General features: G+C 57.1%; 1 protein-coding gene across 1 annotated transcript; it reads right to left on the reverse strand.

The window, feature by feature from the left end:
* Positions 1-1467: 1467 nt before the first annotated feature.
* On the reverse strand, positions 1468-7927 carry KDELR1 (KDEL endoplasmic reticulum protein retention receptor 1). Its single transcript, XM_010991701.3, has 5 exons — positions 7644-7927; positions 6874-6974; positions 6542-6700; positions 3544-3796; positions 1468-2253 (listed from the first exon to the last, which is right to left on the reverse strand). The coding sequence occupies exons 1-5, from the start codon at positions 7732-7734 to the stop codon at positions 2219-2221; spliced, it is 639 nt and encodes a 212-aa protein (XP_010990003.1). The 5' UTR covers positions 7735-7927; the 3' UTR covers positions 1468-2218.
* Positions 7928-14072: the final 6145 nt, after the last annotated feature.

A 14072-nucleotide genomic window follows, 5' to 3' on the forward strand; every position in this document is an offset into this window, starting at 1 on the left:
TGTGGCAGACCCCATGCTCAGTGCTGAGGGTGCAGAAATAAACAGGATGTGGTCCCCATGCGCATCTGGAGAGAACAGCCACGGTGCAGTGGAGTGGGCAGTGTTCCGGGCTGGGAAACAGGAGGACTCGGAGCTCTGGTCCTCACTCTGTCACCAGCTGGATCACCTGGGACAGGTCACTTAATTTCTCTGGGCCTGAGTTGGGCTGGCAGTCAAACCAGAGACTTGGACCAGATTTAGATTGATAGTTTGCAGGTTGCGTTCAGAGAGGTGCCCTTCCAACCCTAAATCAACCCAAGCAGCCTAGTTCCAGCATTTTCCATATCAGGCTTCTGGGCAAATTCCTCTAAACAGAAAGAGAAAAGAAAGGAGAGAAAGGGAGGAAGGAAGGAGGGAAGAAGGGAAAGAAGGAAGGACAGTTGAAAAACCCCACAGCAGTGGCTGAACACATGGGCTCTGGCAGCAGGAAAACCGGGCAGGTGCGAACCCCAACTCTGCCACTCGCCCCACTAAGCCTCTCTCCTCCTCCGCAGTGAGGGCGCTGTGAGGGTCCCATGAGCTCCCCTCCTGCAACATACATTGCCTTGTGTTTCCAAAATGCTCTCAAAATGCCAGCTACCCGCCTCCTGAAGCTCCCAGAGCCGTCCTACAGGAGAGCTGGAGGCGGTTAAGGAAGGTCTAGGCAGACATCTAGGGGATCTGCCTAGATCAGGGGGCAAAACTCCAAAAGCTTACAAGGGCCAGGCAGGTAACACGAGTGAAGGATACAGGCCAGGTGTGAAGCCAAACTGGAGGGAAACGGAAAAGGTCTGACTTTCCTTTGACCTCCACAAAACAAAAACAAAACCCGACAGCGTCAGCCCATAATCGATGGTAACAACACTTCAGCCAAGTCCTGGGGACTTTGGGGAACTGTGGTGGGGAGGGGTGCAAAGCTCGCATCCCAGCTATTCACTCCAGCCATCTGCTGCCACCCAGAAACGAGGACCCGGCATTGTCAGATTGATGGATTTTTTTTTTTTTTTTTTCAAAAGAAGCCAGAAACCCTGGTTTGAATGTGAAAATCTGGTTTTTAAAGGCTGGCAACCAATTCCTTTTTTTTAAAGAAAACTTAAAGGAGCTCAACAAAATGAAAAATGATGGGGGACGGCGGATGCCCCCGGATGACTTTCAAATCACAGGTTCTAGAAGGTCCTCCACAACCCTGAGATTACAGAGAATTGTCAGGGCAGTTTTGTGCTAAGAAGAATCTCTGGATTTTTTAAATTTCTCCAAAACCTCTTCCCCAGTGGAGTCCTGAGGAGTCGGGGTGCAGCTCAGAGTCTTGGGGAGCCCCCGTTTCTTATCTTCCTGCTCCTCCCAGGCCCGGGTCTCCTGTAGATGATGCGTGGGATAGAGCAGAGGCAGAGAGAGGGGCTGGGGTGGCGGGTGGGGGGACCCCACAAACACCAGAGAGAGAGCAAGGAGTAGCAAAAGAGAGGCATCATTTTCCTCTGTTTATTTCAAGAGAACAAAGAATCAACCATCAATTCTGTACAAAAACGTGGCGGCAGAGCTGTGGTGACCCTCGGGCCAGCCCCCTGCCCACGTCCACCTAAATTGCCAAAAAAAAAAAACCAAAAAAAAAAACAAAAACCGAGGACAAGACCCCAAAACCCAAACTCTGGGAAAAAATTATTATGAAAAATCAGGGGAGACCTCCCCTCCCCACCTCCCCCTCCCCAATGCAGAAGTTTGGGGGACACAGAGTGTTGTGCCACGGTGGGAGGTCCGGCAGGTAGGTGTCTGCCAATTTAGTGTTTGGCAACCAGTGGAGCTGGCGGGGTAGGATCTGGAAGGGAGCCAGGGAACTCGCGGGAGGGAAAAGATCTCCAGCCTTGTCCGGCCCCACGGGACACTCGAAAACAGTTTATAAAAATCGGGGCCAGAGAGTAGAAGAGAAAGGAGTCATCAGAATCAAAAACTACATAGTGGAAAGATTTGTGGTTTTTTTTCTTCTTTTCTAAAAGGCAAAAAACTACAAACAGCCCAGGTCCTGAGTTCCCCAAGACTTGGGTCCTCCACCGCCCCCTGAAACTCGGCAGGAGGGGGCTGGGGAGCGGGGAGAGGTTGGTTCTTTAAAAAATCACCCCTGGCTGGGAAGGCGCTTCGTTTTCCGTGGCCTTCCTCTGCCTCTCGCCGCCGCTGCCACCGAGGAGAGGGATGGCGAGGACCAGGGCTAGGCTGGCAAACTCAGCTTCTTCCCCTTCAGGACTGTCAGGAGAGAGAGGGGGGCGGGCATCACCATGGGGCCCCTGCAGAGGGGCCGACCTCCCACACCCACAGCAGGGGCTTGGATGCTGGGCTGGGCAGAGATGCAAGAGGGTCAGCCCGAGGGCTCCACCTGTCAACTGGGGGCATCAGCCTGAACTCTGAGGGGTGGGGCGAGGGACCCTGCTCCAGCCTAGGGGCTGAGCCACAGAACCCCAGAGGAGGCCCCATTTCTTCTAAGGCTGGCTACCCCTCTTCCATCCTGGAAGGACTCTGAGGGCTGGAGGCCTTGGATCTCAAAGGACGCTGGGGTCAGAGGGTCTAGCCAGGCTGGTCAGGTGAGACCACCCTCTCCTGCCCTCCCAGCCTTAATCCTGAGCAGCCGTGGCAGCCTCTAGGCCTCTATCCTCCTGTCCTCTCCTCCCTTCACACTGACTCCTGATTGCAAGTCTTTGCTTTAACCATCTCTTGTAGGAGGCCTCCCCCGACCACACCCTTCCAAGGAAAGTCACCCCCTCACCCTCCACAATTGTTCACTAACATCCCTGATTTCCTTCGGTCACTGCCCTTCTCACTATTTGCAATCGTCTCTTTTTACTTGTTCATTTCACCATCTCCCCCAACTAGAATACGAATGGAGGGGAGGGCCTCAGCCATCTTTTTCCCTACGGTTGTATCCCCAGAGCCCAGCCCTGGCCAGGGACACAGAAAGTGCTCAATAAATGTGTTGGTTGAATGAATGAATGAATGAATGAATGAATGAATGAATGTTGGAGGCCTGACTCCCTGAGGATGAAGACAGAGATCAGTCAGCAGAGAGAGGGTCCTCCCTTCTCTGAGCACCGCTGGGGCTGGGGAGATGGGAATTCTGGCTTTGTTACGGGTGTGATGGAAACACTATGGATCTGGAACCTCAGGGCAGGAAAAGGGTTTATGACAAATCCCAAGAAAGGAAAAGTCAGAAGCCACCCCTGCCCCTTCTTTGTCCTGTCTCTTCCTCCACCAAACGCCCAGAGCTGGGGACAGGGACGCCTGGTCTCTGTAAAGGGAGACAGCACTGTTCACAAGAAGGCAGCCCCTGCCACATGGGGGCCGAGAAGAGTGACTTCTTGGTCCTTAGGGAGGCAAGGGCTGGAGGTCTGAATTCCTCAGAGGGCCCAGGTCCCCAGAAACTGGGAGAGGAAGCCCTCCCTCGAGTGGTACAGGGCTGGTGAGTTGGAGCCTGGGGCCCCCAGGAGGGTGGGAACTGGAGAAGGAGTGGGCTCCCTTCCAGTTGGCGCCCCAGCTGGCTACCTTTGGTGATGTAGAGGTAGAAGAAATCGCAGTAGAGGACCGTCTGGACCAGGCCTGCCACGATGGCGATGAGGTCGAAGAAGCCCTCAAAGTGGTAGCGCCAGATCCAGTTGAAGAGATAGAGCGTGCGGTAGACGCCCAGCGCAAACAAGTAGTGGCTGGTGATGGTCTCCGCCTCGCCCGTCTTGCTCACCATGAACAGCTGTGGCAGGATGGCCACTGACTCCAGGTAGATGGAGAAGGTCCAGAGGATCTGCAGGGAGGTCAGAGAGTGGGATGAGGCAGGAGGGGGATGAGGGCAGAAGGGAAGGGGAGGACGGCGGGCATCGTGGTTACAGGTGCAGTGATGTTGATGAGAGAACAGGTTCAGCGATGCCCACTGGGCACTCACTGCCTGCAGAACTGCTCTACCCGTCTCATGAGTGTTCTCTCATTTAATCCTCACAATGACCCCTTATTATTAGCATCCTCTTCTACAGAGGAGGAAACTGAGGCCCCGAGAGGGTAAGAGACTTGCCCAGGGCTACGTGGCTAGTTAGCAGCTGAGCTGGGATTTGAACTAAGGCTTCAGAGCCCACGTTCATGAGCCCTCTGCAATTACACCTCTCCCAACAGTGGACCTTGACTCTGAGACTTCCCTCTATGAGACCTTGGGCAGGAGACCCAGATTCTTGGAGCCTCTGTTTCGTTATCTCTAAAATGGGGATGATTTTTTTCTGCCCTGGTAGGGGCGACATTCAAATTCGTGAGCAGGACAGGGCATCAGAGGAAGGAGAAGCGGCAGCAACTGCAGACATCTGTCTGTCCTTTTTCAGTCCTCAGCTCCCTGAAAGTCCCACCTGGGGCGGCTTGTGGTCTACAGACCCACCGAAACCTCCCCTCAGAGAATGAGGCCAGCTGGCAGGTGTACTTCCTCCTGGGGCATTTAGGTTTGTGGGAGGGGCGTGGGGAACATCAGGACGTATTCATAAGAACTCACGTGTATACAGCATTCACTACATCCAAGGCACCACTCTAACGGGTATTAACTGGCTTCTGCCTTCACCCTACAAGGACGTCCTACTGTTAACCCCCCCTCATACAGATGAGGAGACTGAGGCCCACAGGATCAGGAACTCATCCAAGGCCACACAGCCAAGATGTAGGTAGAAACAGATTCCTCCCTGGGAAGCTGGCCTTCCGAGTTGGCTCCCATAATCCTTCAGAATCCACCAATGAGGCTCTTAGGTCAGGTTAGTTGAGGCTCTCTGGAAATATACCCACTAAATTGATGAGTACCCACTTGATTGTTAGCTTTAGACTAGAATCATGACATAAGAGGAAATAGAAGGTCTATGGCATTTTCCTTTATTTATTCGTGACATCTGAATTTTTAAATTTCGTTTCCTTCTATAATGAAAAAAATACCTTTTTAGCATGTAGCAATTAATAGCATAGGGTTGAAAGCAGGTGGACTTGGGTTCAAATCCTGTGAGGTCTCCCCTCTGAGCCTCACCTTAGTCCTCCAAGAAACAGGGAGGAGGAGGTCTGCTTCCCCAGGTGGCCAAGGGGTCCCACAGGATGATGACGGATTTGGAATGGCCAGCATGGAGCCGGACACAGAGTTGGTGCCAATACTTTGCACAAGTGACCTCCCCCCTCTGAAGGAGGGAATCACAAAAGCTGGAGTCAAGAGGCCTAGGTTTTAGCCTGGCCTCCTCCACCTGGAGTAAGCCCGACTGCCTTCCCACCAGCCTCAGTTTCCCCCATCTGCAAAATGGGCCCGCCTCAGATGCGTGCTCTGCCCAAGGTGGTGGTGATGATGACAAGTTTGCAAAGTCCAGGCCCTGCAGCCAGGCCTGAAGTTCCCACCACAGCATAGGGCAGCCTCCCTCTGATATTTCTGGGACCCATGGGCCAAAGTCATCCTCAGTCAGATCTGTCTGGCCTGTTGGGTGTTTTTAGACATCTGTTTGGAATCTGTAGCCACAGCTGTCAAATGAGATCTCCCAGGAAAACACCTGAACTGTGGCTTCTGTTGAAAACATCAGCATGTCTGGCCACTCAGGGCCAGCTTCTTAGAGGGCAGGAGTGGTCCTGGGGGAGGAAAGACCACTCTGAGTTTGACTCCTGCCAAGCCCCAGGGGTGAGGAAATTGCAGACTTAGCACAAGCTCTCTCAAAATTCCTCCCAGGAATCTCTGTAGGGCACACCAAAAGGCCATGCAGTTAAAAACCACTACAGCCAATGTTTAGGGGTTAAAGTATCCGCGTGGTCCTCAACGCTGCAGTCACTAACAAACGCTGACAGCACCTCCTACCTACCTCCAGATACTGTGCTTTACCAATATTAACCCCTCATTAGAACCTATGAAGTAGGCATTGATTATCCCCATTTTACAGATGAGGAAACTGAGGCACAAAGAAATTACATGACTCGCCCAAAGTCCCACAGCTGCTAAGCAGGCTTCGAATCCCGGCCCTCAGGTTCTGGAGTCTTGATATTTAATTTAGCCACTAGGCAATACTGTCTAATCTCAGTAAATCCTCACAATGACCTGATCTCAACTTTACACTTAGAGAAACTGAGGTACACAGAAATCAAGCCCCATGCCCAAAGTCATGCTAATAGAAAGTAGCAGATCTGGGATCAAAATCCAACTGGCCTGGTCCCCCAGAGCCCCTGTTTCAAATTCCTGACCTCTTCATTAGGCTGATGACCTTGGATGTGCCACTTTGACTCCTTAAGCCTCAGTTTCCTCGTCGGTACAATGGGGCTGCTCTGAAAGGCAATACATTAACGTATATGACATGCTCAGAGCAGCGTCCTGCATGTAGTGAGTGCTGCTGCTGGTACATGAACATCACCTGACTCCAGAGCCCATGTTTGGAACTTTCTGTCCTAAAATAAGGAAGTCTCAGCCAACTCTATAGAGGGAAGACTTTGAGTGGGTCCACTGTCAATAGCCATTCTCCCACAGCCTGTCCAACAACAACAGGGACCCTGCCAGGTAGCCTACCTCTAGAGGAGTAAAGTCATGGTTGACCAAGAACGCCAGGATGGCCGTGGGAACAACAAGGAACTCCACCCGGAACGTGTCATGGTTCCCATCGTAAGTGGCTTTGAACTTGCTGTAAATCATCCAGACTGTGGTGAAAGAGCAGGCTATGTAGACCACCTACAACGGGGAGGATGGAGAGGGCGCTTCAGCTGGAAGCTCGGGGCCCCAGTAGGCTTAATGCAGGAGTCCGGACCCTCAGACCCAGGACCCCCGGCCCCAGCCCCTCCTCCCTTGCACCTGCACCTGACTCCTGGCTCAGGAGGACCCAGCCGGTGTGCTAGAGCCTTTACCTTCATGCACGTGTTGTAGAGTGAGATGTAGTTGGTGAAGAGGTCCAGGTAGCGGGCAGTGAACACCACAGCAAACAGGACCTGGCTCTTTCCCGAAATCCCTGTGGTCCAGAGAGATGGGGTGGAGGGAGGCTGGAGGTGGGCTGCATGGGCAGTAAACCAAGGCCCGGGGCCTGGGAAGAGCCTGGGAACGGCTCTGGAGTGCAGCTGTCCCTCGAGGCCTCCTGGGCCGCCCGCCTGGGCCGGGCCCTTTCCCACGGTCTACAGCCAGGGGGCAGCCCGGCCCTGAAGCTACTCCAGCCCGAGGCTCTGTCCCAGGCTAGGCCTCACAGCCACCCCCGGCCCCCTCAGGGTCCTCCCACAGTCCGGACCCAAGGCGGGGCCTCGCGAGGACCCCACTTGACCTCAGCCCTCCAGAACAGGCTGCCGATCTCCCGCTCCCTTTCTGGCGGCCACAGTCCACGTCACCAACTCCCAGCCACCTCCCTGACTGCCACAGCTCTCTGTTCCCAGCCCCAGGAACCCCAAGGCCACCCAGATAGGGGCCAGAGGAGGCTGAATTGAGTTCCTGGACCCACCCCCACCAAACTGTATGCATCCCTGGTCGGGGAAATGAGCTGACCCCCTGGTGACCCCAGATCTGGAAAAGGGGATCCCCAGTAAGCAGCGGCTGGGAGGGACCCGTTCCCCTAGTGCCTCCAAACCCTTCCCCGAGTCCTAGGATGTCCCCTGCACTCTCCCCTCTTCTCCGGCCCCGGTGGGCGTCTCACCGGCACACGAGCGGGACTTCCAGATTTTAAGCAGAAGCAAGATGATGGCTAGGAGGTGGGAGAGGTCTCCCAGGAATCGGAAGAGATTCATGGTTGGGGGGAACTGGCAGGGCTGGGCGGGAGGGAGGGAGGCTGGCGTGGGGCTGCCTCCCGGGGCTGCTGTTCTGGCCGGGCGGCTGGGCTGGGAGGTGGGGCGGGAGAGGCGCCCTCGAGTGGGCTCCGCTCTGGGGAGGGGGCTCTGGGAGGGGGGCGCCGAGGCCGGAGCCGGTGGCCGAGCTGGAGATAGGAAGAGGGAGGAGGGCGGGAGGGGGAGGGGTCCTGTAGGGAGGCTCCGCCCCCGAGGGCGGAGTCCCGGCTCTCGGGCGCCCCCTACCACCCACTTCTCAGAGTTGGCGCCGAATATACCCGCCAAGGCTGCCTCCTAGGAACTTGTGGGGTCGCTGGGATCTGAAACTCCCGAATCCGGCACCTGTCCCTCCAAGCAGTCTGTGCCTCTGTAAAGGCTGCAACCCAGCCGCCCAGTCTCTGCCCTTGACAGAGACTCAGAAGGCCGGTCTCTGAGCTTTAAAAATCCTAAACAGGGACCCAGGGGCTGGTCTTTCAGGGGCCTCCAGCTCCAATCCACCCAAAAGGCAAGAAAGCCCCTCCCTCAGACCCAGGAGTCTGGGCCCCAGCACCTTCATCCTCCAGGACTTAGGAGTCCAGGCCCCACTCCCTCCTCCCTCAGACCCAAAAGTATGGCTCCCTTCCTTGGGACTTAGGGTCCCATCCAACGATCTTGCGTCTCAAGCATCCTAGATCCGTGAATCTAGATGCACAATCCATTCCTCTCTCTGGGACCCACGAATTCAGGCCCCCAGACTCTTCCTTTTCAGAAATGACACTTTCACTCCTGCTCTCCCAGACTCTGGAGTCAGTAGTCCACAGCCCTGGCTCCAGTCCCCAGTCCAGAACAACCTCCTCACAGGTGCATGCGCTCTCTCTCTCTCTCTCTCTCTCTCCCTCTCTCTCCCTCTCTCCCTCTCTCCCTCTCTCTCTCCCTCTCTCTCCCTCTCTCCCTCTCTCCCTCTCTCTCTCCCTCTCTCTCTCTCTGCCCTGCGCCACACTCCACCCCAGCACTTTATAGAAGTGCAGGGCCTAGCCTCTAGCAGGAAGGGCAGGAGCCAGGCAGCTGGCCTTGAGGGACCCTCCAGGGACCAGGCTGTGTCTAGGAGGGGGCACACACTGCTTTCCTCTTGGATGTTTGAGTACCCATTGGTGATGGACATCAGGGTCTCTCAATAAAATAAGGGGTACAGCGGTACAGAGGTATTGACCTCCTCCAAGTGCTGGATGGACTGGGTGTCTGAGGGTGACACCCATGAGTCTTGGACTTGTGGGCCTCTGAGTGTGGTTTGTGCCAGGGGGTCAGTTTGTCTGAATGCCTAACAGGGACTCAGGCCTGGAGGAGGGGGCCTGGATTACTGTGTACCAATGGAGAAGGGAGCAAGAGGCTAGGACTCCTAGGTCTGGGGGAGGAGGGGGCCAGGTACCCAAGTCTGAGGTCTGAGCAAGAAGGGGTCTGGGGGCTTGAACTCCTGGGTTCTGAAGGAGAAGCGAGCTGAGGACTTGAATTTCTGGGTCTAAGAGAGGAGGGGGCTCGGAGCCTGGACTCCTGGCTTCATGATGGAGATCTAGTTTGCAGACCTGGCTTTCCCAGGCAACAGAAGCCAAAAGATGGGTCCTGGCATGGTGGAGACTGAAGTCTGGGAATGGCCTCCTGCTTCAGGAGCCTCAAAGTGGGGAGTGGGCAGAGGGCAGCAGCCCGTGGGCCCTGGGGTCCAGGTCCAAAGTCAGTGTTTTAATGCTGGGTTCTGAGTCCCTGCCTGCCTCTCGCCCCATCCTCCCTTTTTTATTTGCAGCCCCTTACTCTCTTGCTCCTAGAGGAAGGCAGCGGCTGGGAGCCGGGGGTAGGGGGCGGCCCCCTCCCCAGCCCTGGCAGGAGGAGGGGTCCCCAGGGAGGCCAAGAAGGGGGGCTGTGGGTCTCCCGGCAGGGGCGGACGGGGACTGAATGTTAATCGCATCCCGAGTGAGTGTGTGTGTGTGCGAGAACAGAGCGAGTGTGCGAGTCCCTCCCGCTCCGGCTCCTCCAAGCCGTGGCCGCCGCCACCACCCTCCGCCCGCAGCCTCCCTCAGCCACCGGTGCCCAGCTCGGGGGTGTCGGCCTGGGTGGGTCTGCCCGGCCCCCAGGGGTCTCTCGGGCGTCTGCCATCTGCCCGGTGAGGATCTGTGTGTGCCTGGGTGTCTAGGGCTGGGCTGGTGGAGGGGGGGTGTGTCTGTAAGGGCTGCGGCGGCTGAGGGAGGGAGGGAGGGGTCTGTCTGTCTGTCTCGACTCTGAGCCGCCTGCCTAGATGTCTTGGGTCCCCCAGTTTTCTCCCCTTCAGCCCCCCAAACCCGGATGGATGCTGTATACCTGGGCTCTGTGCCTCCTGCCTGCGTCCGGCCGGGCGTCTGGCGTCCACGGCTGCCTGTGTCCTCCTGTCTGTACGGACAGCCCCTGACAGCAGTGGCAGCCCCCCCCCACCATTGGACCCCTTCTGTGTGTGTGTGTGTGTGTGTGTGTCCCTCCTCAAGCTCCGGGGGTGTTGAGGGGGAATCCCAGGGAAGTGAGGCGGTGCGTGTGTGCATGTGTGTATGTGTGTTTCTGCCTGTGTTTGAGAGTGGGGGCGCAGGGGGGTCTGGAGGTGGCGAAGGGAGGAAGGGGCAAGCAGTCTTGTTCCCCAGCCAGGCAGTCTCCCGCCGCTCACACGCACACACACACCAGCCACCGGCTTCAGAGGTGACCCAGACAGACAGACAGACACAAGCGCGGGGAGGTGGGGAGCTGAGGGCACAAAGGGGGGGGGGGGATTGCGAATGAGCCAGGGAGAGGCGGGACCGGACACATGGACGGGGGGGAGGAGCCGGGGCTGAAGCGGCAGAGGGGGGCACCCCGGGTGGGCGGAGGGGGGATCCCCACGGGGTCGGGGCGGCGAGAGGACACCCCGACAGCCTCCGCAATGTCCGGGGCCCAACTTCCAGCGCAACATGTGTAGCAGCGTCCTCGCCTAGCCAGGGTGGCAGCAACCTTGGGGGACAGACAGGGCAGGACAGACCGAAGAAGAGGAGGGAGAGCCGGAGCCAGGGACAGGCAGGAGGTCCCCGCCGCCGCCGCCGCCGCCGCCGCCTCTGCCGCCGCCGCCCCAGGGCCTGGCACCCCCGGCGGCTCCCTGAGCCCTCCGCCGAATCTTCGGGTCGCTGGACTCCGGTTCCTTTCCTGGCCACCCTGTCATCCCCCCCCAGATCAGGGTCATGAAAAGGTAAGGCTGGGGTAGGGAATGCAGGGGTGGGGGTGGGAACGTGCACCCCCAGATCTAGGACAGAGAAAGTTGGCCAGGGGCCTCAGGGAAAAGGGGGGATTGAATGGTGAACAGGGGTCTTTACCCGCCCCCAGCTGACTTACCTCTTGGGGGTTCTCTGCCCCTCAGCCCTTTTTTTGAGGTCTCTATACCTCAGACCTCCTAACCCCCCATTTCTGACACTTTGATCCCTCTCCCCAGCCACATACACCTGACACCCCATCTCTCTCTATAACCCCATCTCTCCATCTCACCTTCCCTCTGCACCCCTCTGCCTGCATCAGTCTCCCCCCTCGGCTGGTCCTCCTCCCTCTCTCCTCTCCATCTCCCCTCCCTCCTCAACTGCAAGTCAGCTATTAATACCCTGGCCAAGGACCTTGAGAGCATCCAGGCCCTGGCACCCCTTGCCTTAAGCTACCATCCCTTCCTCAAGGTTCTGGAATCCCCTTCCAGTCTCTTCCAAGCATCAGGATTAGGGTGGGGAGAGAACGGGGTTGCGGGGGGTGGTCAACAGGACTCCGTCTGCAGCACGACGCGAGGAGGGGGGTGGGCTGTTGATCAAAGTGGCCTCTTCTGTGATGGACTAGGGGGAGTGATGGAGACAGGGACACCCCAGGAATCTCTGGCACCCTCCTCAGCTGGGGGACAGGCTGTACTGTGCACAGGACCTGAGTGGGGTGACTCGGGAAGGCTGGAAGCTGGCAGGGTGTCCAGGATGCTGGGACAGATGGGGCTTGAGACAAAAAGGGGTCCTTAAGAGAGGAGAGGGCTATGGGCTTGGATTCCTGGGTCCTGGCCATAGAGGAGGCTGGGCACCTGGATCCCTGAGTCTGGGGCAGGAGAAGCTGGGACTCCTGGGTCCTGGAAAAGGACGGAACTGAGCACCCGGACTGCTGGGTCCTCGGGAGGGAGGGGGCCGGAGAGCAGGACTCCGAATCTATGGGAGAAGTTGGAGGGTAGGGCTTCTGTGTCTGAGGGAGGAGGGGGCTGGGGGCTCAGTCTCCTGAGTCCCTGACATGGCAGGGGATGGGGGTCTGGACTCTTTGGTCCCGTGGGCATGGAAGTGGGGAGAGTGAGACTCATAGGGAGGTGGAGATTGGAGGCCTGGATGATGTGATCCTGAAGGTGTAGATTTTGGGGGCTGGAACGCCAGTCCCCTAGGGGCTGGGGATGTCGCTTCTCTGTCCCTGGAGGGGTGGGAGACTGGCCTCCCGAATCCCTCATGGGAGAAAACTGGGTGTCCAGCTTCCTGAGAAGGGTGGGGCTGGAGCTGCTCTTCTGGGTTCCAGCAGGGAGCAGGACCTTGGGGTCCCCAAGGCCAGAGGCTGGGCAGGGGTTGGTCTGAGAGAGGCAGGGGAGGGGCTGAGGGGTGATCAGCCATAGGGATGGGAGGGGAGAATGAGTGTTATCCTGGGGAGGGGGGGCACCAGGCCACAGCTGTGGGTTATTTTGGGGCAGAGGGGGGCTATTCTGAGCACTGATTGAGCCAGCTGCTTGGGGAAGGGCAGAGGAGAGGAGGGGCGAGGGGGAGCCAGGATTTGGGCATGCTAGGAGCCCCCACCCCCACCCCTGGGGAGATAGTGGCCCAGGGTCCCTGGGAAGCCTAGGGAGTGTAGGGGGCAAGGCCACAAGGCAGGGGAGGGGGTGTGGGCCTTTCCCCTACCCTGGCTGTCTGTGGGGTGGATGGAGGCCTGTGCTACCATGGCAACCAGACAGGAGCCTGATTGACAGTCAAGAGTGAACCCTGCCCTGTCTGGACCCTCACCCCTTCAAGAAGCCCCTTCTACAGGCTATAATCTCTCTCTCAGAACCAGGAGTCCAGGCCTCCGGTGCCCTCCTCTCCCTCAGACCCAGGAGCCAGGAGTCTGGGCTCCCAGCCCGACCACCCCAGGCAGCTAGTATTCAACAGGGGACACAAGAAGAGACGCTGTATTGCCTCTAATTTACTAAATTGCTCTGGGCTGGAAGCCAGGGACCCCCTCACCGCCCCCACCCCAGCTCTCCACAGCTGTGCCCCCCAACCCCATAGCCCAGCATGGGTTGTGACTCTGTAGCTCTCATTGACAACAGGACGGAGACAGGAGTAAGGGGCCAAAAAGGGGTTAGGGGTTGTGGTCAAGTTCAGGGGTAAGATCATGGGGACATTTTTCTCTCTGTGGGATGCCCCACTAATTTCTTTTTCTCTCTGTTTCTCTCCCCCCACACACCTGACCCCTTTTCCCTTTCTCTTTTTTGTTCCCCCTCACTTTTTCTTCCTTTTATTTTTGATCCCTCCTGCCACTCGCCTTCCCGGCCTTCCTTTCATGTCTGTGCTGGGTACCTCTCTGGTGGGGGTCTTGATCTTTGCCTTGCCTCGCTATTTCTGTCTTACTGTGTTTTCTGTCTGCTCTGCCCGCCTCCTCCCTCCATCTCGAATTCCGCCTGTTTCTCCATCTCTTGTGTATGCATGTCTCTTGGTGGCCGTGGGGTCTCTGTCTCCCTCTTCCTGGGTTTCTTTCCATCTCCCTCTTTCTGTCCAACTTTCTCATTTCTCTTATCTCTCCCACCTCCCTTCGTCTATCTCTGCATCTCTCCTGCCTCTCACTCCCTATTTTTCACTCCGTCTTATCTCTCTCGGCCTCGTCTCCCTGTCTCTGTTCCTCTGAGCCTCTCTATCCCTATTTCTCCTTCCATCTCTCTCGTTATCCCTTGTCACTCTCTCCCTGACCATCTCTCTGAGGCGGTTTTCGTCTCTTCCTATCTTCTGGGTCTCTCTCTGCTCTTCTGATCCCATCTCTGTGGGTCTTTATCCCATCTCTCCTTTTTTATTGTCCTCCCCCTTCCTACCTTGTCTCTTCTCGCTGCCTCTGTTTCTCCTCTGTCCTCATTACCCACCTCCACTCTTCCTGTGTCTCTGTCTACCTCTGTACCTGTCTGTGTCTCTCCCTCTATCACGCCAACCTTTCTCCTCCCTATCTCTGCGTCTCTCCCTCCTTGTATCTCTCTCTGTTATCTTGTCTCCCTGTCTCTGTCTTTCCACCTCTGCGTCTCTCATTTGTGCCTCTGCTCCTGC

The sequence above is a fragment of the Camelus dromedarius genome, chromosome 9 (genome assembly GCF_036321535.1).
Source record: "Camelus dromedarius isolate mCamDro1 chromosome 9, mCamDro1.pat, whole genome shotgun sequence".
In the NCBI taxonomy this organism is placed as follows: Eukaryota; Metazoa; Chordata; class Mammalia; order Artiodactyla; family Camelidae; genus Camelus; species Camelus dromedarius.

Bases quoted from the DNA above. Each gene is read 5' to 3' on its own strand.
- KDELR1 (XM_010991701.3), bottom strand. From the start codon at position 7,734: ATGAATCTCTTCCGATTCCTGGGAGACCTCTCCCACCTCCTAGCCATC. The intron at 3,797-6,541 runs GTAGGCTACCTG...ACCTCCCTGCAG, and splicing joins ATGACTTTACTCCTCTAGAG to ATCCTCTGGACCTTCTCCAT. The intron at 2,254-3,543 runs GTAGCCAGCTGG...CTCTCCTGACAG, and splicing joins CTACCTCTACATCACCAAAG to TCCTGAAGGGGAAGAAGCTG.